Here is a 26,038-nt window from a genome sequence, read left to right on the forward strand (position 1 = left end):
ATTGGACACTAATAACGGTCATTTCCGATTATTTTTACATGTTACCTCCGCACTCCTCTCTCTTGCCTAAAATGTGCTAAATACCTGAGCTAGGCAGATTCCACTCATGTACCAATAATCACCTGATGAAAGATGAAATTTTGTGCAGCGGCCTAGGAGGAGTTAACCATCAAACACTATTACATTCATTTTTATTTATATAGATTAAGAAACCAGTCCACATAGTGTGATGAAACTGGCGCTTTCCACCATCCTTTCGCTGGTTTGCGCTTATATTTGTAAGCAAATCGTATCAACACGCATGATATATTTGTGAATACGGCAAGGTTGCGAACCCATTTCGTTGTTTTCAAGTAATCAGAGTATAGCAGTGTTACGTGAAACTTCTTGTACTGTACGAGTTGAATCTAACCAAATTTCTACGAAAGCAGTCGTGTACATACTTTAACCCTTTGGGGTTCTAGTACCTATTTTTAGGTACTAAAGTAGTGTTTTCATCATTCAATTGAAAAGGAAGCAATAAAGCTTTTTACTTCGTTTTGTTTTCCTCAAGTCTAGATGCATTGTAGAACACGTTACGTATGGTTTCACGCCTTCCTGCGTCGAGACATAGGAGGTGATGACGTCACAACTTTAAAAAAATTTTTGTTAGGTCTAACTTCGTTATATTTTGGCGGGCTTACTTTTGCACCTAGAAGATTGAAATTTTGCGCAAACATTCAGTCCACAGAGTAGTAATTATCACATTTTTTTCAGATCTCTGCGTTAGCACAGAGGGGGTCCAGAGGAGCAAAAACGTAAAAAAAAAAAGGGATAATGTTTTTTAACAGAAAAAAAAACAACATTTTTTGCGATTTTCCCGCCTCGCCTCAGATACATGATGAGTATGTGAATGACACCACTTGAAACCCAGTTCTATTCTGAAGAGGATGATGGGCGAACCATGATCCTAGGGTAATTAGGGATGTCTCAGGAAATTTTTACCCAAGATCCTGTTTTATACGGTAATCTAAAGTATTGTGGATATATATATATATATTGGTGGGCTTACTTTTGCACCTAGAAGATTGAAATTTGCACAAACATTCAATCCACCGAGTAGTGTTTATCAGATTTTTTTCAGATCCCTGCGTTAACACAAGGGGATTTAGAGGGAAAAAAGTTTTAAGGGATATTTTAATTAAAATATCCCGCTTTTTGGGATTTTCCCGCCTCAGATATATGATGGAGACATGTGAATGGTACTGTTTGAAAGACATTTCTATTCTGAAGAGAATGGTGGGCGAACTATGATCCTACATAAATAGTGATGTCTCAGGATTTTTTTTTTTTTTTTTTTACCTGAGATCAGGGTCTTTTGTGGTAATCTGGGGCATTGTGGGGATTATTGTAAATATTTTTTCCGCCCTTACTATTCAAGATAGAAGCTTGAAATTTTGTACACACAGTTAGTACACCCCTTAGTATTTTTCAGTTGATTTTCAGGTCTCTACGTTAGTACAGGGGGTCAAGAGGGGCTCAAATTTAAAAAAAAAAAAGATCGGAAAAAAATCCCTATTTCTCTCAGAATTTCCCGCCTCAGGGACAGGATAGGGAAATGTGAATAGTACCATATGAAAGGTTGCTCTATTGTGAAAAAAGGAGGTATAAACCATGATCCTAAGATAAATACGGATGATGATGTAGCCGCTTGATTGAAAATTTATAATTTACCTTAAAAAAAAATTAAAAAGGTTAAGTCGTATTGTGTTAAATATGTAAAACTCTAACATGGAATCAAACATTGAAAAGGGAAGGATATTTAAAGTTTAAATTATATTTAAAAAGTATTCACATTAATACTCTAAGGTAGGAGTTCTCAATTAGTGGCCAGTCACTGTTAGTGGTACGTACGACTTATTGTAATATTGATCAGTATTATGCTTTGGTGGTACGTTGGTGGAAGAGGTTGAGAATCCCTGCTCTAAGGTATAAGGTTGTCTTGTGCACAGAATCTGAATACTTTATATATTTTTTTTATAGTCTCGGACCGAATTATTTTGTGTGGTATTTTTTCTGGCGTTTCCACTTTTCTTTTCAAATCACAACAATAACTTCAATAACTGTATAGAATATCAGAAGAAATCGAGAAACGAACAGTATGCTGTATATTAACACAATAATAATCATACGTGTTTTAGCAGTGATGGTGGGCAACATCTACTCTTCAAGCTCTCATCAATATTTCAGCCGTAAATTTTGAACGCCTTTCATCGGGATATTTGAAGATAAATTCTAACATTGTTGGTTATTCACATTTTATATAAGCAATTCAGCAGCATACAATGCAATATATCTATTTCCTATATATCATATATGACCCAAAGTGCATTTAAAAAAACAATATGAAATTAAAACTGTACATTTCAGTTTAACAATACCCAGCTGTAGGAGTCAGTCGAAAATTCGTTGAAATACGTGTCCTCTTATTCAACCATGAACACCCAGAAACTTGTATGCATTTAAAATGTAGTGTAATCTTGCAGTGCCAGTATTACCATAAAAATTCTGATACATTATATTACCATAAATTGTCTTGTTAAGCAGAAAAAAACACGTACCGTACATGCGCATGTACAACATGCGCCTGGAAAACCCTTGAAATTGGAACACTGTTTTACGCCTGATCATGTGCTCTTGTTTTTTAAAAACATTGCGTGTTCAGTCCCTGGAAACGGAAAAACACAGGTAAACAAGGAAGAAGTGAACACCTGGTTTGTACCTGGAAAACACATGTTTTGTATCTATAACCGAACGCAACATTTGTAGACTGCATGTTTTGCAACTGATTTTAACGTGTTTTCTCTTCAACAGCAGGCTGATCATCCGCTGAACATTGCATGTAAAAGGAAGACCAGTGCTATTCTAATATTGTTCGAGAGCACTGAACTTACAATGTACAGGGATCGCAAACATGCAGTGAAAGGGGAACTTGAAATAGGCGGTTCAGACGATACGAACACTATTAGCTATTTTCCATTTTGTGGTAATTATAAAATGTGTACACTGTTGAATGAAACTTGAGTTCGAAATTTTGCTGAAGGAATAAGAATCAAGACTGAATTTCCAGCAACACAGTGTTTCTAAACATACCAGTATCTGCTGCTGGTCCAGGAAAATATAAATTCCCACCTGCAAATTTCTACCCACACAGTGAGCCTTCCAATATTGTCGAGATTAGTCTGTTTTCCTGGAAATTCAAGAATTCATTCGAAAGCAACATGTAGCTGGACACTGCATGTACATGATGTTGATACAAGCAACATACACCTAATAACGAAACAGCTTCCTTTTTTTTTTTTTTTATGAGAAACCCATCTGAAAATGGCCTTTTCTCGGGTTTAAAACATTCTGTCTACCGGGCATGTTTCTTGTATATTTCAAACAGTGTACTGTTTCTCTGTAACCTGCAAATACATGCTGTCACTACATACCATGTACAGTTCATGTTTATACAACCCTTTTCTGCTAAAACAAACCACCTGGAAATCCTATTTTCCGTATTAAAAACATACCATGTACCAGACATGTAAACGACAAACTCCTGCTAGATGAACAATTCTCTGGAACCTGCATGAACATTCGAATACAGGGAAAAAACAGCTCATGTTCACAGCAGATTTCTTTTGAAATTCAGCATAGCTGAAAATCACGTTAAAAAACGGAACACATATGTAATGTGCAGAAAATTTTCGTTCAACATTTAAAATACCGGCTGGCCTGGAACGCAAATGTACATGTTTACAATATCGGTGGAGTACAGTGTATATGTTGGTACCGTTACATATGCAGACACGTTTTCACTAAATACCACGTGTTACACATGAACTTACATTCGCTGATCTGCACATGTCTGCAGCCCGCAACATTTTCTTCTAAACATTGCATGTACATGCGCGTCGCACAGGTACTGATCAGTCAATGTACAGTGCACACATGTGATTTCATATCAGGACAAGAGTTATTACATTCAAAAACAGGTGTTATTTCGCGGATAAGTGCCTGTTTCTGTTCCAAACCATTTACTTTACACGTAACACCTGTAGCACATGAGCAAAACATGCAAAAACAGGCACTGTACATTGCCTGTTTTCTCAAAAGTTTTCATGAGGGACCGTTTGAAAACCTGTGATAGATTCAATTTAAAATTAATGAATGCTACTGAAGTGCTATATATAAAACGTCAATAACCAACACCGTTAGAATTAAGTTTAAAACATCCCCATGGAAGGCGTTTAAGTTTTACGTCTGAAATATTGATGGGAAGTTCAAAAAAATGAAATAAATATTTGAGTTTAACGTCCCACGATTATGCCCTTTAGGCTAAGAGAGACGATGACTGATAATGGAATAACTGTTGGAGTGAGAAAGTGGGGGAAAATGGGAGTACCCCACGGACACGATGTTATCCACCACAAACTTACTTGGCGGGGATCGAACCAGGGACCCAGCACACACCAGAGATAAGCTTTCTACCACTGAGCCACTGTGGCCCCCTGATGAGAAATTCAAGAATAGATATTACTCATCATCACTACAAGATGAGTATTGTGGTAAATTTATAATGTGTTCTATACGTTCAATTAGTTGTTGTGTATACTGGCCTGTAAAGAAGGCAGAAAACCACTTCTTACTGTTCAACACGTCTGCACCCGATAACACACATAAACACATCAGCGACTCCATAAAACTAATATTTTCAAGAAGCGAAGAAGAAGCATATATGTAGGCCATGGATAAAACTACGTTCTTTGTGTTTTCTATTAGCTTTATTATGACTGTGTCCGAAAGAGCATTACAAGGATAGTTCTAGGAAAGAAAGCGAAAGCTGCCCTGCTTGTTCCAGGTTTTAAAACTTGTTTTGGATTTTGGTATTTTATTACTCTATTGTCGGATAATAATATGTCTTTTGCAAGCTGATTCATGATATTAAGTGTGTCAAACAAAGTATTAGAACGGTATCTGATAGTGTGTTCACTGTGCGTTAATTTCTTGTTGTATTCCTTTTTCAGATTCGACAATCCTGCCTCCGTAGCCCCTACGCCAACCCGCCAGTTATCCTACAATTATTTGTGTAGTGTAAACCTCTGGCTTTTACTCTTCCCATGTGACTTGTGCTGTGATTGGACAATGGGAACGATACCTCTAGTTGATTCGTTTTTTGACCCTCGAAATCTCGCTACCCTTACGTCGTACGCAGCACTGTTTCAACTAACATACACAGGAATATCGTCAGAAAATAGACATCAGTCTGTTGTTATTATTATGGTGAGTTGTTATACTTTTTCAACCAACAGAGTAGTCAGAACTTAAACTTGGTTGGGAGGGAACAAGGTGGGGTTGGGGGACAAGGAAAGTTTCTTTGCATCAAAATGTAATTTAATATGTGCAGGTTGTACAGTCGTTCAGAAAGTATTTCGACAGTGGATGTAGGTATTTGCTATTTTGAGAAACCTATATAGTGTTCCAACTGACCTGGAAGTTCTGGGAAACCTGAAAGTCAGGGAATTCGGCTTATTCTTCAAAAGTCCTGAAAAAAATCAGGAAACTTCATGCAAAGCTGAAAATACCTGGAAAAGTCACGGAATTTTAAATACGGATTTTTACTTCTCAGAACACATTTATCTTTTTACCTTGCCCAGGTACGAAGTAGGGGATATTTCATAAAATGAGTTAGTTTGTTTTGTAAACCTTTCCTATCTACAAACACACAGCATATACATGTACTTGCATAGCAGATGATGAACCTCCTGGGTGGAAAAAAGATATAGTTGCTTTCTTCTACATTAATATATAGACCAGAAACTTGTAAATTGTGGCTTGCAAAACCTGGAAAAGTAAGGGAATTCATCCTGGCCATTAAAAGGAAACCTTGCTATTAAAACATACCCTTTTCTACTTGTCCATGTCTATGTTATGTTATGCAAATGTCCGATAAAGACATGAACGAGACTAGACTTTAACATTCAACTCAATAGAGATGTATACTGCTCAATAAAGACAGTGCGTTTTTTTGTAGCCAATTGAGCTCAAAGGCCGGTTAGAATTCTGTTTAGTATTGTGTGATAAAATTGAGGGACACAAGGGAAAAACACACTAAGTCCAAATTACATGATACTGGGATATTTGTCTCTTCAGACAGCTAAAGGTGGCATCTTACCAATAGTATAACGACATTGCGAAAGTAACAGCTTGATCCCATTTTCTAAACGATTAAAGAAATCTCATATAAGGAAGAACCTGCTTTGTCCATGCTTTACAACCGCTCTCCTGAAAAATTTACGAAATGTGACTTAGCGTGTTTTTCCCCTGTACCCTTCAAGTGTATGTTATAATGTTAACAATGAAGCAAAAGTGTTTTTGGTTGAACAGGTGTTTCGTGCTTGTGACAAGTATACGGAACATATGAAACAGTTACAACTATAAATAAAGAGCTTAATACTCACCATAGACCAACTTTTCATCGAAGAAATACTTTCAGAAATTATTATTTCCATCCTCAGCTTAGCAGTTCGAAATATTAAGTCCAAAGAGAAATTTTGTAGTTTGAGTCTGTCTTTTTCGAACTTTCGCATTTCCATTAGTATCGTGGGATTTATATATCACTATATATTGCAAGTGGTGATTGTATTTAGAAACAACTATAAATAAAAAGCGTAGTACTCACCGCAGACAAATGGTCATATAAGAAGTACTTCCGGAAATTACTATTTCCATTATCAGCTTAACAGTGGTGTGTGAAAGAGTTGTTCATTGAACAGTTTCCAAATACTTTTGCTTCCTACCGCAATACAGTACCTTACTCAATTGCAATGTTTGCCCTTCAGGCAGCTTACTTCGATCAACGAACTATTTCGAATGTTAGCAAATAGTGTAAGGAAATTGACCTGTGTCTTCAAGCTGAACGAAACCATTTTTAATGCGTACTGTAGTGAAGTGTTTCCACGTATCTCTTTGTTGCCGTAATCCACTGCGGAGAAATATTTCGAACGATTCGTACAATATTATCTCGCAGGCTTGTATTCAAGTATCGCGAACCTGGGCCGGGGATCGAACCAGGAGCTACACGCACCAGAGGTAAGCACTCTACCATTGAGCCACAATGCTTCCTCAATGTCATCATCATCATACATATTCTGCCCTTACTGGCAGGTCACTTGCAGCAGCTGAGAAGCTTCTATACTCCACGGTCCTCCGCTAATCTCCGTCTTCACGTATGCTCTTTCCGTTTTTATATCATCCATTAATTGTAGTCTCCTTCGCCCCTCCCTCTTTTCCCGCCACCATACCATCTAGGACGTCCCTCATGATACAATTTCTTTTTAGGCAATGTCCCAACCAGTTTCTCTTCCTCTTCTTAACAATATCTAAAAGTGTTCTTTTCTCCCCCACCATTTCTAATACCCACTCATTCGTTTTCCGCTCGACCCAACTAATTCTTTCCATTCTTCTCCGTACCCACATTTCGAAGGCTTCCAGTCATTTTTCATCACTTTTACGTAATGTCCACGCTTCCGCCCCATACAGTATAACACTCCATACGAAGTATTTTATGAGTCTTTTTCTCAACTCTTTATTCATGTTATATCCTCAATGTTATATAGTAGAAATAGCATCAGAGAGTTGAATCTTGTGAAAAAGTCTTCCATTGACCTTTCATTAAATGACTCCTTGTTTCATACTTAAAAAAAGGTAAATAATAATTATTGTTATATTAGATTTGCGTGTTAAATATGACGTTGTAATAATAAAAATATTAAAAATTACATTTATAATACATAAAGATGTAACAATTATCACGCACTGGTCCGCGTTTTGACCACTCATTTTGAAGTTCTTATTTAATGTGTATTTTTCTTGTGTTATTTCAGAGTCTGGCATTTTTGATACTGCCATTTTTGCCAGCCTCCAATTTGTTCTTCCCAGTTGGCTTTGTGGTCGCTGAAAGAATCTTGTATATACCTTCAATGGGGTTTTGTATGCTCGTTGGCTACGGCTGGAGTCTGTTGGCTCAGAAAAGGTAAGTGAATGACACAGTAGTAGGGGGTTTGAAAAGTTCTTAAGAGGCCTAATCACTGCGAAATTAAAATACCGCTAATTTTACAGTAGTTATGTGATATCTTCAAATAGATAAAAGATAATCGAAATGTGAAACAAGAGCGCACTAGACAATATTATTTTACATGAGGTACCGTTATCACGAGTCACCTAGTAGCTTTCCGTTTGCAGCCATTTGGAAACGCGAAAATAAATGCCGATTTTCTAAATGGCTGGAAATCGAAAGCAGATAAGTGAGTCGTGATAACAGTATTTCATGTAAAATAATATTGTCTAGCGAGCTCTTGTTCCACTTTTCGATTATATTTTCTCTATTTGAAGATATCACATAATTACTGTAAAATTATCGGTATTTTAAGTTCGTCGTGATGGAATCTCTTAATGAATTTTATTGCTTGTTTGTGAGAAAGAAGAAGAAAAAAAATCAATAATTTTGCCTTGTAATGTGTACAAAGGGTGTCCCAAAACAACTAGAAAGTGTTGAAAGAAGAAAGATACGTGCCTTGATCATCAAAGAAATGATAACATTTATCGAATTACTGTCCATTAAATAGAAAGCAAGCGTCCGAGCGTTTCTGCCATTTTTCAAACGTCTTTTGGAATTCTTTTTGCGGAATGTTATCTAAGAATCCTTGCCAAGATCTTATTAGTTGTTGATCCACGTAACTGCTTTTTAAAATTTGGAAATAGCCAGAAGTCACATGGTGACAAATCTGTACTATATGAATGTTGTGGCATACAGTAACATTTCCTCCCTGTAAGAAATAATTGATGAGCCTATGTGGTCTGGCGTTATCATGGTGCAACGCCCAACTGTTTTTCATGTCTGATTGTTATTGTGTCATATGTTTCATCAATGTCTGCAGCACTGTTCTATCGTTCTGTAATTGTTTAATGTTTATCGTTCCGTATAATTCGTTACAGTCATTGCAGGTCTTTTTTTGTGCAAGATGAGAGTATGGAATTCAAACCGTCCATAAACTCTTTGAATCCCCTATATATTGTTGATTTTCACAGAGATCCTTCGTACTAAACTTCCTGCAAAAGACTTGTGTAATTCTGAAATAGATAATAAAACTTAATTTCGTACTTGCTCTTTTTTCACGTCGTTTTCATCCTGGAAAAGTAAATTACGAATACTTGTAGGGTACAGAAAACAATGCTCACTCCAATTCACTTAACACTTGGAATACACGCCATAAGCATCTGTCCTCTATTCGTATAACTATAGAAATAATCGATCTAAACTTACATATTGCAGAAGTTTCAAGGTTATAGAGAGTGCCGTTAAACGTCAATACAGGTTTTCACATTTATGTTGGGACAACCTCTTTATTATAATAAAAATAAGATTTATCTTAAGAAAATGGATGTTTATCTAATACAACGCCCTATTTCTTGAAAAGTAAACGTCAAAAAGAAAATACCTGTAAAAATCTCTAAATTTGAAAGTAAACATTCAGTAGACACCTTGTCTTAAGTTCAGAGTACAGAGAAGGAAACACAAAAAGTTTTAATAAATAAAAAGATTGATCAAAATAATAATAATAATAATAATAATAATAATAATAATAATAATAATAATATAGAAGAATCTTACTACATTGGATTCGTGATGGTTTTCCAGTTTGGAGATATTGTTACTGTTTTCAAATAAGTCGAGTTAAGAGCAAAATAACTTGAACACTATAGATATTAATGAAAGAGGAAACAACTGATTTTTTTTAACACACCATATCCTCTATAGATGGGAATTCAATAACGTACAAAGAGTGAAAAAAGTGACTGACTGGACCGTGACTCGAACCCGGAACCTCCGGTATGCCGTGTCGATGGATTAACTACGCCATCAAGCCTGGTTTCCAGAACAGCCATTCACTCTCTAACTCTCGAAGTTAGTTCTCTCCACTGGGACTACGTGGGTTGTACCACAGACCACTGCTGTGCTTGGACAATCCCTGTGTCCATTTACGGAGCACCTATGACTGTTGTTTCATCTTTCATTAATATCTATATGAAATCACAACCATCATAAAGTGCTCAATGTATGGACACAGGGAATGTCCAATATTAGCAAGGGACTGTGGTACAACCAACGTGGCCCGAGTAAAGAGCACCAACTTCGAGAGTGAGAGAGTAAATGGCTAATCTGGGAAGCGGACTTGGTGGCGTAGTGGTTAAGGGATCGGCACGGTATGTCGGAGGTCCCGGTCCAGTCAGTCACTTTTTTCACTCTTTGTACGTTATTGAATTCCCATCTATAGAGGATATGGTGTGTTAAAAAAATCAGTTGTTTCCTCTTTCATTAATATCTATAGTGTTCAAGTTATTTTGCTCTTAACTCGACTTATTTGAAAACAGTAACAATATCTCCAAAACGGAAAACCATTACGAATCTAATGTAGTAAGATTCTTCTATATTTTTATTATTATTATGAATGATTTGACAAGAACTGTACATAGCGAAACAGTAACATCTCCTAGACATTACTTTCAATAAAGGCTGACAGTCTGTCGCGGCGGTGTCGTTTCTAAAAAATCAAAAGTAAGTTCTGTATATACTGTTCGCCCTCCACTACCACTTTAAAAGAGTAACCCAATAACATTCATTGCCTGGGAAAAGTTCACAAAGAACATGATCCGCTATAAACAATACCAACTCCCCTTCACTCTTTCTGCTACACTTCATGTCTCTCCGTATGTCGATACATCCCCCCTCCAGTACTGTGAAACTTTCTTTTTCCATAGTGGGATGGAAAAAGACGATAAAATTGACGCTACTTAGCAAGGATATAAACAAAAAACTCAGTAGAAAACACGTTATAAAATTTACTTTTTGATGCTTGTTTTGGCGCCCTGTTGAATGTGGCTCCAGGCAGTCGCCCGGCTTTCCCGGTCCTGGTCCGCCCCTGTTCGGTCCTGTAGAAGATAAATTTGACACGTACACTACAAGCATTGCAGACTTTTCCCAAGGAATTCACAAACAGTCATGATTGATGAGTTTTATCTAGCTTTACCGTTGTTGCATATTCTTTCTGCTTTAGTACAATCAGCATTCGATTTAAATTATTTGTACGGGAGGATGACATGTACTTGACAAGAAAATTACTACACACTCGATATATTTTACGGTAAACGCAAAAGTAAATATATCCTGCAGCAATATTTCTGTTTCTTTACAGATGGTGTTTCTCCTGCCTCATCCAGCAGTAATTCCAACACTGAGTACAGTATTTCGATATTAGCCTATATTTATATTTACGACAGAAGTCTTTGCTGAATAGGGGCCGCGGTGGCTCAGTGGTAGAGGTCTCATCTCTGGTACATAAGGTCCTTGGTTCGATCCCAGCTCGCGGCAACTGAACTTTGTGGTGGACAAATACCGTGTGCGTCGGTTTTCTTGAGTTTCTCCAGTTTCCTTTCACTTTCTTTATTCCCCCATTTCCTTCATTTCACATCATGACCGTCTCCTTTATCCTAGTCGGCATAACCGTGGGACGTAAAACTTAAAAATTTGATTTTCATTTCATTTGCTAAATACTGCATGTAGTGGACGCATGAGTTGTAAATAATCTTACTTTGTGTAACCTTTCTGTAACAAAACACCTCTTATTTACTGACAGATAATCAGGTCTCATCGGTGTCCGTTATTTAGAAGTTGCCCTGTATAATGTTACTGTGTCTTAAATGTTACTGTGATAGTGAACAGAGAAAATGATGGATATTTATTTTACACTATTATGTATTGTAGTGACGTTCCTGTTTCTGTTCTAGGTTCAAGAAGTGTGCGTGGTTGTCTGTGAGCTTCCTCCTGATAATCCATGGCACTAAAACTTACATTCGAAACTGGGACTGGGAGTCTGAATACACCATTTTTATGGCTGGATTGAAAGTGAACCAAAGAAATGCTAAACTATTCAACAATGTAGGCCATGCACTTGAAAGTCAAGGAAGGTTTTCAGAAGCTCTTGAATATTTTCAAAAAGCAGTTGGGTAAGGAAACAATCCTTATTTAACTTGTTTATTTATTTTTGCTTCAGGAAAGGTTAATGTAGAATCGAACCTAAATTAAATTTTGTCTTTTTTTTTTCTTCTTGTAACTATTTAAGATCATTAAATATAATACTTTGCAGGAAAATTATATTCATATTATAAACCATAAGTTTTGGGGTGAAGTTCTTATAAAAGGCCGCCTTTCTAGGAGATGAAAATTAAATTTTTTAGGATCATTTTTGGATCAAAAGATCCAATATATTTCAATCAAAAAGTTTCTTTATAGGCCTTATATCTGGAGAACTACATATAGTGTAGCCAAACCCAAACTATTACTTAACTCAGTGTGATGGGCTTATTCCGTAGAAAATACGAAAACTCGATTTAGAGGCCGTTCAAAAATTTTTGTAGCCCCTGATCGAAGATCAAATATATTTAGTTCAATCAAAACTTTTTTTGTATGCCTTATATCTGGAGAACTATCTGGAGAACTATATGGTATAGTGTAGCCAAACCCAAACTATCAGTTAACTAAGTATGATGTGCTTATTCCGTAGAAAATACGAAAACTCGATTTAGGGGCCGTTCAAAAATTTTGTGGCTCCTGATCCAAAAACTAATTATTGGTCAAGATCGCAATCTTTTGATTCATTTTTAGATCATTTTCTTAAAATTCTTGTTGATTATATTAATTCTGTATTCAGTTCCAATTTCGATTTCATGTAGTAAGTTTTGCGATTAGGAAAACTATACCTAACAGCACACAGTAGTTGAGTTCTTTATTCATTCCGGAACTGGCTTCGTCTGGTTTTCGAAGTAGCATTGCCTTGTTTGCTGCACTGTAAAGTGATACAATATAACTTGCTGAGTATGGCTTTTAGAATTACTGAACTTCAAACTCACAGAGAACAAATACAATTCTACGTCAAACGTTTGCATAGAAAGAGAATGAACGGCACAATTTTTCCATCATCATTAAATACCTGAAAACAAAGTAGATGTTCCGTAAGATATTCACATAAACAAGGAAGTAAATGTTCCCTAAGATATTCACACAGATGTATCCGCGGAAGTCAATATCAATAGGTGCTCAACATCATTACATTATTTGCAGCGCCACTCAGCACACTAAATTGAAACCTTATATCCCATTAGAACTGGTTACTTGAATATAGCAGTGCATAGGGACTTAAGTTATTTCTATATACAATAAAACTATGTTCAAATTGATCAGGTAATTACAAAGTTATTGACGAAAGCATATGTCCAGTAAGGTATCCACCTTTGCTGGCTTTTGCACCATGTATTTCAGGGTTGGCTGGTTTAAACCAAGGTGGTTTAAACCATGGTTTAAACCAAAAAACGACAAATGTTTGTAAAAGTGTGAATGTTTGTAAATCTTGATGAACACACATTTGTGGGTTATCACGTTTCACTCCTATATTATTCGTATTATATTCAGACCTAAATTCCCAATTCATTACTCAAAAAGATTATACTACAAAAGCAACTTTTTTTTTATATAAGTTTGTTATATATAAATGTTTGTTATATATAAGTTATAAATGTTTGTTTTGTGATTTTTTTTGTACTTGTTATTATTGTTGTGTAATTACAATCAAAGAAAAATTCTAAATATTGTTTCGTTTCAGTGTTTACTATTGATAAAATACATCGAAATGCCGTACGTTTTGTGTGTGTGTGTGGGGGGGTCATACAAACCCCACGAGAGGCATTTAGTGAAATGAGAAGTATCTTTGGTATCTATTTATGTATAAATGAGTCTGAGCCAAAGTGGACTCAAATAATTCGTATCTTTATTCACTTTTCTTACTGATATGCAAATTAAGTCGTTTTTATTTCTTTAATTTGGACCAATAAAAGTCGTTGTTAACTAACTTGAACTAAATTAGTTCTTCTGTACTCCGTAGTACTTTGAAATTGTCCATATGTAATTCTGTATAATGGTTTCACTTGTGCAACTGTTTATATTTTTGTCCTTCTGAAATGACTCTTGACAGTTATATTAAGAAGCATGTAAAGATCAGTACAACGTATTTTTATCAGGATTCCTTCGTGAGTGAGTCGACAGACGTATCGCATTTGTGGCTAATTAGTCCTGGTTCCGAGTTCAAATGAAGGACAATTTCTCTCGGATGTAACTCGAGAAGCAGTTTTTATTCCGCTTTAAGCTCATGTGACCCCTTCCAGCATAACCCGGCTGTTGCATAATAACATCAAGGCGAAACAAACTTATTTCTGTCCATATATGATATGAATATATAGAGGAAACAATTTAAACCAAATAAACCTGGTTTAAACCAAAAAAACCTGGTTTAAACAAAAAAAACGGTTTTTTTGGTTTTTTCAATAAAAACCATGGTTTTTGCCAACCCTGATGTATTTAGTACCTTACCTCAAATTGTGCTGCTGTTTTAAAAACAAAAATCTACCAAATTTAAATGAAACAGTAATATCAATGAATTAGTCTCCTAGACATGTTGGTAATGAACTATACTGACTAATTAAAAGGTGATTCTTCACCAAAATTAATAATAGTAAATTACATACGGACCTGAAACTTTACATTTTTCCTAACATCCTCACATATTTTTTTTTTTTTTTTTTTTTTTTTTTCATATTTTGATGTGAGAAATCATCTCGTAAATTGTTTCGGTATAGTTCATTTACATCCTGTATGTAAGCGATAAATCACCTACATTCTTTTTTCTGTAGTGTACAACATGATGATATTGGAGCCCACATCAATGTTGGAAGGACATTTAACAATTTAAAAATGTACAAAGAAGCTGAGGATGCATATCTTAAGGTAATTATTTTCATTCTTTTGTTCACTTAAAAATTGGCGTTATTTATACGTAGTCTTTCCATTAATACTGTTCCAACTTTTGAGGATGACTGTACTTCGGCCCATACAAGCAAGCAACGTCAAGAGCGGTATCGTGAAGCGTGAGTCATTGCTGGATGAGCTGAAGAAGTGTAAATGTGTCAGCTATAAGTGTTCAAGATGGAATGGGGCGAGCATGAAAATAGTATGGCCGTGATTACGTTGCACAAAATAGGCAAATCACTAGACGAGATTTTGAAAACCCTCCAGAATCTGCAAATTAGTTTTAAAAAAAATCGTTTACCGCACTATCCAGCGCGTTGTTGAAACTGGAACTGTGAAAGATGGTCCGCGGCAATTAAGACCACTCACAGTACGAACAACGGAACATGCCAAAGCAGTGGGGACGTGTGTTCAACGAAACCCAGTTAGGGAACAGTCAGTTATTGTTTGTGATGTAAAGATATCGAAAATGTCTGTCTCTCACGTTAAGCAATGACCTGGGACTCTCATAATTACAAACAATGCAAAGAACATCTCCCGACAAATGAACTAAAGCGACAGAGGCTCCTAAAACCAAAGCGCTTACTTATGCGTTACTCAGCAAGTGGACACCGTCGAATCCTTTTCACTGATGAAAAGATTTTCAGTGTTGAGGAGAGTTTTGATGCTCAGAATGTCAGGATATATGCTACGTCCTCCAGAGAAGCTGGTGAAAAGGCTCCAAGGATCCAGAGGGGTCAGAATCCTGCCTCAGTCATTGTGTAGTGAGGTGAGCTAGGAGGGCACAACGAAACTCCAATTCTGTGAAAAAGGGGTTAAAACATCAGCTTGAGAGTGCTTCAGAGACTAGCCAAGAATCTTACCAACACCCTCTTCCATGGACAGAACTGGACCTTCCAGGAGACTCAGACCCAGTACACAAGACATTGACAACCCAGCAGTAGCTTGAGGCAAATATTCCAGACTTCATTTCCACTTCAGATTGGCCTTCTGCAAGTCCGGACCTAAATCCTTTGAACTACAAATTGTGGTCCAAACTTCAGGAGATGGCTTGCAAGAAGAGACATCCAAATACTGAAAGTTTATAGGGGTCTCTTCAGAAGGCACTTGGAGAGTTTCCAGTTGTGTTACATAATGCAATTAATGAGTGGCTACAAAGCCTTAAGGATTGTGTGCATGCTAATGGTGGTCATTTTGAATAAAATTATTTGTGATTTTGGTTCATAATGCATCCATGTAACTCATGTTATTAGGATATTAAAACATCATTTTGTGTCAAAGTACTTAAAACTTTAGGACAGTATTTATGGTAAGAATAGGTATATTAATTTGATTTTATAAATAAAACTTATATGAGAAGTTAAGAATATTAGAAAAATAACTACTTCTTGTTCTTCTTTCAAATGCCTGTGTTAACTCGCAAGCTGAGAGTTCCTGAAAACAATATTAGTCAATTTTGGTGACGTAAAACTCCTAATATTGGCGAGTTTGAAAAGCATGGATAGGATCTCGGTAACTTCCGTTCCTAATGTTTCAAAGATTAGTCTATTCATAGACACATAATTCTTAAGATTTTAGAATGTTTTAACATATTTTTCTCGTATTATTTCAATAATAATATTAATAATAATAAATAAATTAATAAAATACAGAAGTTGATCGGCTTTCATTGAGACGATTTTAGTTACTCCTTGGTGTCTGTACCGTATACTGATGTATGAATGATCTAATGAAGCAGATTGATCGTGTTCTAGAAGGTATGTAGAGTTAACGTAATTTATGGCAACTCTCGACAACTCTCAACATGATTATGATCAGTGGCGATTGGACGTTAAAAGTGAAGGGGGGCAAGACATGATATGAATATTTCTATATCAATGTTAGTTTTCCTGGTTCTTTTTAACACTTTGGTTGACGAAAGGTTGTATAACTAATAGGATACTATCTTTTTCAGTTAAAATACCGTACATAGTATTTCATATTTTATTAAGTAAATTGACAAGAGCAACGCAAGCAGGTACTAGCCCTTTGTACTCTTAAAGAACGAAAGTGTAAGAAGAGTTTTGATTCCTTGCTCATGAACATCTTAAAATTTTGTCTGGAAAATTGTGTGATCAGATTATTTAATAAAAAATTTGTAAAATAAATAAATAGAAAGGATAATATTAATCATAGTAATGAATAATGAGGCTTGTTTTGTAGAAGTTATATTGAAACTGGATATTAATGAACAACTTATGTTTTTAATTCCAGACATGTCATTAAACGTATGTTATTACTCTTAGAAAATGAAAGACAGTAAATACTACAAGCATATTCTGCGACATTTAATGAAACACGCAAGTGCAATATTAATTGCTTTGATTTGCAATTAAAACACAATTCCTGCACCTTTCTTAACTCCACGGGAAGACAGATAACCAATATACGTACTCACTCAACGGCAAATATTATATGGCATCTTTTTTTCCTATAAACCTGTAACACATACAAAAACTTTATATATTTCCAAATGAAACTATATGCATTAAGGAATAACTTTAAAAAGAAAGGGGGGCAACCTCCTCCCCTAATCGCCGCCCCTGTTTATGATAGTAGCAAGCTGATGTACATGAATTGACAGGGTCTTCGTGGTATTTTGTACCTGTGTCTAAAGGTATTTAATTTTAGACTTCAGATAATATAATTTAGTTTGTTCCAAAATTCTTTTCAAACTAGTCAACCGTTTTCCCTTGATCCGATCACAAAGAAGATCAGTTTCATTTTGTTTATTAAATATACATAATTCTCATACAACCTATCGCGACTTTAAAATTTTTCATACATATGTCTTGACAATTGTGACAAATGTCAACGAAAATTTGACGTTTTTTAAAATGTTTGCTTAATTATGCAAAATAACTATCCTTTGAGTGTGTTGATAAGATGGATCATCAAGTGGTTTACATTATGATAAACAAAGTGGTTTGTATTGTTTTCTCCTTTCTAGGCAAAATCACTTCTTCCAAAGGCAAAACCAGGAGAATCATACCAGGCGCGTATAGCTCCTAATCACTTAAATGTTTTTCTCAATCTGGCCAACCTCATAGCCCGCAACGAAACAAGACTGGAAGAAGCAGATCTTTTGTATCGGCAAGCGATTAGCATGCGAGCGGATTATACTCAGGCATACATCAATCGAGGAGACATTCTACTTAAACTTAACAGGTACGTATTCGATATTACTTTATGAATGTGTCGTTGGACAGCTTTTTTTTAATTTATGTGACTGCCTTTTCATTTGGCTGAACTTCAGATTTATATTATACCACGAAGTAAACAATTAATTAAAATGATTCTGCTCGTGTCTGTGTAACTTTTTAAACAAACACTTCTGATTATTTTCCTGTTAATATTTTTAACGAAGTTACATCTAGAATTTTTAGACAGTTTGAAACTTTTTTTTGTATAGGCTAGTTTTAAAGTCCCACTGGATTCGAAAACATTGTGGTTTTTAAATGGAGATTCACATCAACATGTAAAGCTTTTTCTTAAAATTTTGACGACAGCTACAATTGTACAAGTTGGACCTCGTACCAATGCTCAACCATACGATATTCTCTTTTAAGTGATGCACCGATAAGTGATGCAGTTATGTGTAGTGTAAGGCTACCATAGTCCCCTGATTTACGTGGATAAAGTTGGAAAGCATCCCTAGATTGATCGAAGAATAAAATTGGTACCTTAATGTAGTGTTAAAATCGATAATAAATTACTAGAGGCTCGTAACTATCTCGGGTATACTTTTCGAAAAGTTGGTAAATAATTATGTTGCTTTTCGTTGCTTAACTGTTATTAAAAGTAACGAGTTCTTTTATATGTACTTTTTACTCGCAAACTGTAATATCATACATGTAATTGCGCGTTACTGCAGAAGTGTCTAAAATAGATGCCTAGTAATACAAACGTGTTAATGATTACATTTTTCATAAATAGGAGAACGTAAGTTAATTACTAACTGAACTCATCAATGCAGAATGTCATTCATTCAAATTTTACTAGAAACTGAACTATCAATGAAGTGTGCAGTGCACAATACCATTCATTCAAATTTTACTATAAAGTGAACTCATTACTAAAGTATGCAATGCAGAGTACCAGTCATTCAAAAATTACTATAAACTGAATTCATCAGTAGATAATAGTAAAAATAAAAACATTCCGGGCATGTATAAGGGGATCAACGAATTTAAGAAGGGCTTTCAACCTCGTGCTTATATATTAAAGAAAGGTGACGAAACAGTTCTTGCTGATACGGATAGCATCTTAAATAGATGGAAAGATTTCTTTGACGATTTGCTTAACACGCAGCCAAAAACTAATGTGCGTGGAGAAAAGGAGACACACCGCAAAGCCTTATATTCCAGAACCCAACCAAATAGAAGTAGAAACCGCTATAAAGAAATTAAAGAAACACAAATCTCCGGGTGTAGACGAAATTCCGGCCGAGTCAATTTTAGCTGGAGGCGAGAAATTGTGGAACAAGATACACAAACTCATTCTCCTTATCTGGAACGAGGAAGAATTGTCACAAGAGTGAAAAGAATCAATCATTGTTCCATATCGAGACATTTCTCTTCTGTCAACATCCTATAAAATCCTTTCAAATATTCTATTAGCAAGATTGTCCCCATACGCAGATGAAATTATTGGAGATTATCAGTGCGGATTTAGACGAAATCGATCAACTATCGACCAAATATTTACAATTCGACAGATACTCGAAAAGAAGTGGGAATACAATACCCCGGTACATCAACTATTTATTGATTTTAGGAAGGCCTACGACTTGGTTAGGAGAGAAACATTATACAACATTCTTACAGAACTTGGAATACCGAGAAAGCTAATTAGATTAATTAAGATACGTTCAAATGAATCCCAAAGTAAAGTTCGGGTAGGAAAATTTTTGTCCACGAGCTTTCTCGTCGAAAATGGCCTGAAACAAGGAGATGCGTTGTCGCCATTGCTATTCAGCTTTGTTCTGGAATACGCTATAAGGAAAATCAAAGATAGCAACCATGGCCTAGAGTTGAACGGTAGTCACCAGGTTATGGCATATGCTAATGATGTAAATTTAATAGGGGATGATAGGAGAACAATATAATGAAATGCAGAAATCTTATTAAACGCTTGCAGGGACATAGGTTTATAAGTAAATGCAGAGAAAACTAAATACATGGAAGTGCGTCGGGACCGTAATACAGCAAATTATGGATAGGTTAAAATATTAAATAATACTTTTGATAAAGTGGATACTTTCAAATATCTAGGATCAGTATTAAGAGACGAAAATCATATTCACGAAGAAATTAAACGTCGATTAAAAGCAAGAAATTCGTGTTACTATTTGGTTCAAAAACTCTTGTCGTCGCGAATTCCATCGAGGAATTTGAAGCTTAAAATACATAAAACGATAATTATGCCTGTTGTTCTGTATGGTTGCGAAACATGGTCTCTTACTCTTAGGGAAGAACATAGACTGAAAGTATTTGAGAACAATATCCTGAGACGAATATTCGGACCCAAGAGGAACGAGAATGGGGAATGGCGGAAACTTCATAACGAGGAACTACATAATTTATACGGTTTACCCAACATTGTTAGGGTCATCAAGTCTAGGAGGCTAAGGTGGGCAGGTCATGTAGCTAGAATGGAAGAAAGTAGAAACACTTTCAAAGTCTTGACTGGAAGACCAATCGGGAAAGAACCATTAGGAAGACCTAGCTGCAGATGGAAGGACAATATTAAGATGGATCTCGTAGAGATAGGAATACAAAGTAGAAACTGGATCCAATTGGCTAAGGATAGAAGTCAGTGGAGAGCTTTTGTGAACGCCGCATTGAACCTCCGGGTTCCATAGGCCACAGAGTTATTTAGTTAGGTAGTTAGATATACAGAGTACGATTAAATTCAAAGTTCACTAGATACTAAACTCATCAATGAAGTATGCAGTGCACAATACCATTCATTCAAATTTTTCTATAAATTGAACTCATTAGTAAAGTATACAATGCAGATACCATTCATTCAAAAATTACTATAAGCTGAACTCATCAGTACTGTATGCAGAGTACGATTAAATTCAAAGTTTACTAGATACTGAACTCATCAATGAATTATGCAATGCAGAATACCATTCATTCAAATTTTACTATAAATTGAACTCAATGTGAAGTATGCAATGTAGAGTACCATTCATTGAAATTTTACTATAAGCTGAACTCATCATTAAAGTATGCAAAGTACCATTCAATTCAAAGTTTACTAAAAACAACTCATCAATGAAGTATGCAGTGCACAATACCATTAATTCAAAGTTTACTAGAAACTGAAGTAGATGAAAATCATCCGATCTTACCAAACTTGGCAGTGGCAGACCTTGGCAAGATTAGTACATTTCTTTGATTATTCCCAAGTTATGGGCCATCAAATTGGGTGTACTTAAAAAAAAAAAAAAAAAAAGGCGAGTCGGAAAAAGTAAATTGTTCCGGGCGGCTATGGAAAGAGATGTTTACGCAAGGCAAATAATATAATGGGAAAATAAAGGACAAGATTTACTTTATTTTTTTCACATAAGAACAAGAACATTGATGCGTTTGTCATACCGCTTTACAACATTTAGAAACCCGCCTTGGAAAAATTGCACGTTCTGCTAAATCTCCTTTACAGCTATCACCACTTTGTCATTGTTTTCAAAGTGCCTTCTACTTGCACTTCCTGAGAGCCATCTTCAATGCCAGGAAAAGAGATGAAAGTCGTTGGTCGCGAGATTCAGACTATACGGACTGTCGCATCCTTCTGTGAATTGCTGCCACAATTTCTACATCAATTACTTCGACATGACATGTGAACTATAACCTTCCATGAGCGGTAGGAATTTCAGCATCCGACGTCCCACGACTCCATTCATACCGCACAACTTCGCCAGCTGTCACTTCCTCCTTTGACCACGAATTCCAAATACGTGTTCTCTCCATACTTGCCAGGCACAGAATAAACCGCTTATTCGAACTTCCTGCTACTACTGCAATAGCGCCATTTGTAGGATCTTGGTCTACACCACCAAGTGAGGCATCGATGGCTATTAGATTTAAACTGATGTCTGGTTTACCTAGTTGGTTTACAATTTCTCCAAAAAAAAAAAAAAAAAAAAAAAAAAAAAAAAAAAAAAAAAAAAAAAAACCCTTTCCGAATGCCCCTCTTAAAAACGTGTTATCTGAGCGGGACCAAATTTGATATGGTGGCAAACTTTGACGCGTATGGAATATTATGCTATACAAGCTTTTAGGTCCTGAGGTATGGGCCATCCAAGCTGGGTTTGTAGTTATTGGACGATTTTATTCTTGTAATAACGCAACTTACAAATACAAGTTATTTCATGTTGATACGATTTCCTGTTTGAAACAAATCATGTTCTCAAATCGAGCGGAACTTAATAAAACGTCCATACTTACTTTCTTTTTGTGCTTTGCAGTATTTTTATGCAATCTGGCGAATGTAAAAATACAACAAAATATATAACATCGTGAGAAATATCATCTTGTGGGGACGTTGTTGTGCATAATACAATTTTTGGTGTGAAAGTCTGTGGAAAATGCCAAAATACAAATGCTGTCACAGTCTCTACACTGATATCGTGCTTCTTACCTATGAATTTTGGCGTGATATATTTTCTGTGTACCAGGCCAATTTTAGATTTAGTCTCAATTATCACCACTTTCAGAATCACGTAATAACAACTGTAATTCAACTGTCTCAGGTGTTCTGTAAGGTAGACACTGCGTTTTCTAAGTTCAACAGGAGTTGCCGTATGTTTTGTACGGTTTAAGTTGCTGAGCATCAAAGTTAAGAGTGATAAAATGTATGTCTGTTCAGGGAGCACACTGGGTAGAATAAGCCGGAGACCTGAGTTTGGATCTTGGTCCAGTCATTGATTTTTAAAATTCTTTGTGTATCATTGGCATGATATGAAATTAGTTATATCCACCATTTATCGAAATTCAGTGTGTTTTGCACACAAACGTAAGTTTATTCTCATAATTTTGTGATGTCATGGAGAAGTAAGTTAAAGTCCATATTTGCTGAAAATGAGTTACGGATACCGTAAGACCGTACATTTATTTATTTATTTATTTATTTATTTATTTATTTATTTATTATTACCTATAACAGGGGTTTCCCCCCAATTACAATAGGTGTACAAGTATATGTTTCAAAATATTATTACAAGAGAAAAAAAAAACAGAAAAGAAAAAGAAGACGTCATATATAAGCACCTATTACAGTATTAACTACAATAATCAAAAAGAATATTGCAAGATGCACAACTATACAAACATTTTTTCTACAATACATACTGCTTTTACAATTTATAATTACAAATGAGCAACTATAAATTTCATTTCAACATTGCTTCTATAACTAAAGCTTCTTATTTGCACTCCAGCGAATTTTAAATAAATTTACCTAGATATGTGTCAAAAATAAAAATAAAATCTTTATCCAATATTAACAACAAGTAAAATTTAAACTACTTCTTTAATTTTTGACACATATACTTTAAATGGTAAAGAAAAATCAATATTTGAGTTACGTTGTACCAGTTCATTATGTTTTTTACTAAGCCTTATGACAGGTGAAAATTGGTGAAAATTAGAGCGTGAAATACCATAATAAAAGGGTAACCTAATACGCAATACATCTTTCTTCACATTAAAACAAAGTGAACCCAGAAAGTCGGGATTATTAATAACACCATTAACAATTTTATACAAAAAGATATGTTGACTTATTTCTCTTCTGGTATATAACGAAGTTACAGCAAATTCTTCGAGTAAAGATTTATAAGAAATCCTTTCAAAATACGAGGATTTATTGTATTTTTTATAATAAAGAAATCGTAGAAACTTATTTTGTACACGTTCAATTTTCTCTATATTCTTTCTAGTGTAAGGAAACCATATCAGGCTAGCATATTCTAACTTACTTCTTATAAGACTATTAAATAAATTAGTCAAAGCAAATGCATTCTTTATCACCTGAGTATTTCTAAACATAAATCCAAGTAATTTGAAAGCTTCATTACACATTTTGTTAATATGAAATTCAAAGCTTAATTTATCATCCAATGTGACCCCAAGATCTTTTACAACATTACATCTTTTTAAACTTTTTCCAGACAATTGATAATCGTAACATAATGCCTTTCTCTTTCTAGAAAAAGATGTGACACAGCATTTATTTGAGTTAAAATATAACTTATTGTCTAAACTCCATTTGTATGCCCTTGATAAATCAGAATTCAACTCATTGCAGTCAGTGAGTGTTTTTATCTCTTTAAATAATTTGACATCATCAGCAAATAACAAACACCTGGTATATTTGAAGATGTCTAAGTATTTGTACACATATTTTCTCAGGAAAATGTTTTATGGAAATTCAGTGATAATTACTGAGACACGGGGTTTTATTCTCTCTTTTTATTATTATTATTATTATTCAATACTCGTATTACTCTCGTATTACTTTTCAAAAGATTATTTTAATGTTGTCAGTGTTCATTATAAAATTAATATTTCTTTTTTCCTTTCTTACATTGTAGGACGAAAGAAGCGCAAGAAGTATACGAAAGAGCACTTTTCTACGATAGTAACAATCCGGATATATATTACAATGTAAGTACATTTTATTATGATAACTTTCTCACAAAATTTCCTCTTGATTGTGTTCTAGATATCTACATATCTTTCGCGGTGCATTAAACGATAAAGCTTAAGTTCTTGTCAAATTTTGATTTGCTAGGGAAGAAAAGTCGCCGCCCATGTTTTCTATTCGTACCCCTCGAAGTGTTATTTGTACAGACTTCTGTATAATTACTTCCTATATCTTCCTCATTTTAGTGTTTCCTTCTCTCTTTTGAATCTCTATTTCGACTTTCACCTCGCTTCAAAATGATCAAAATTGAAATCGATTTCCTTGCGCACTGAACGTGCTAATTGGCAAACAGTGACATACGACCAGATTCTTCCTAATATTGTTTTCTCTGATCTTCCTTGTTTTCTCTTTTCTGCACACTGATGACAGTTTGATTGAATAGTAGGTTCTGTAATTACTGTCTGTAGCATACAAGAGTTTTAAACAATCATCTAAGGAAGTTTCTCTTTCCGTATTAGCTTGAATATAGTACGATCTCAAATGTCCTCTTGTTAGTTTCAGGAGTGGTTTGTTAATATTGGACCAAATTAACTTGAATATAGTACAACGTCGAATACCCCCTTGGTTTCAGGAGAGATTTATTAATATAGAGACCGTATTAGCCTGAATATAATACGACCTCGAATGTCTTCTTGGTTTCTGGAGCTATTTGTTAATATAGGACCAAATTAACTTGAATATAGTACAACCAGGAATACCTCCTTGTTTTCAGGAATGATTAATTAATGTAGGGACCCTGTATTAGTCTGAATATAGTACGACGTCGAATGTCCCATTGGTTTCAGGAGCGATTTGTTAATGTAGCGACCGTATTAGCCTGAATATAGCACGACCTCGAACGTCCCCTTGGTTTCAGGAATGATTTGTTGTTATAGGGAATGTATCAGCCTAAATATAGTACAATCTCAAGTGTTTCTATAGTTTCAGGAGCGATTTGTTAATATAGGGAACGTATTAGCCTAAATAGTACAACTTCGAATGTCTGCTTGGTTTCAGAAGCGATTTGTTAATACAGGGAACGTATTAGTCTGAATATTGCAATATTTTGTGTAGGTAGTCAATAATGGTCCGAAATCTAGCCCTACACCGATTTATTTATAAAAATACAAAATAGTCTGTTTTCCAAAATTAATATCCTTTGACCAAGGGTGAAGGAAGCAACGTTTCATACGGGAACCTCTTCGCTCATGGCAGCCACTGGGGTGTCTTATAGCGACTTCAGATTACGGTCCTAGGAAACCTCCTCGGCTTGTGCAGCCTCGTGAGGTATGGTTTATGTTGAGGAATCCCCTTCGCTTCAGAGCAGTCCCCAGGGATATTAGGATAGGTAGAACCCGTTAG

At 35.4% G+C, this 26,038-nt stretch overlaps 1 protein-coding gene across 2 annotated transcripts in view; it reads left to right on the top strand.

Annotated features, from left to right (window-relative positions):
* The window catches only part of LOC145670390 (protein O-mannosyl-transferase Tmtc3-like), a 230,130-nt gene that overhangs the window by 165,708 nt on the left and 38,384 nt on the right, over positions 1 to 26,038 (top strand). For both annotated transcript variants that reach the window (XM_081739012.1, XM_081739011.1), the window contains exons 8-13: positions 5,052 to 5,307; positions 7,911 to 8,059; positions 11,872 to 12,090; positions 14,827 to 14,920; positions 17,931 to 18,148; positions 24,585 to 24,657. In XM_081739012.1, the coding sequence (XP_081595138.1) occupies positions 5,052 to 5,307; positions 7,911 to 8,059; positions 11,872 to 12,090; positions 14,827 to 14,920; positions 17,931 to 18,148; positions 24,585 to 24,657 (1,009 nt within the window). The remainder of the gene's footprint in view (positions 1 to 5,051; positions 5,308 to 7,910; positions 8,060 to 11,871; positions 12,091 to 14,826; positions 14,921 to 17,930; positions 18,149 to 24,584; positions 24,658 to 26,038) is intronic.

The sequence above is a fragment of the Thermobia domestica genome, chromosome 14 (assembly GCF_964235325.1).
Source record: "Thermobia domestica chromosome 14, izTheDome1.hap1.1, whole genome shotgun sequence".
NCBI classification, from domain to species: Eukaryota; Metazoa; Arthropoda; class Insecta; order Zygentoma; family Lepismatidae; genus Thermobia; species Thermobia domestica.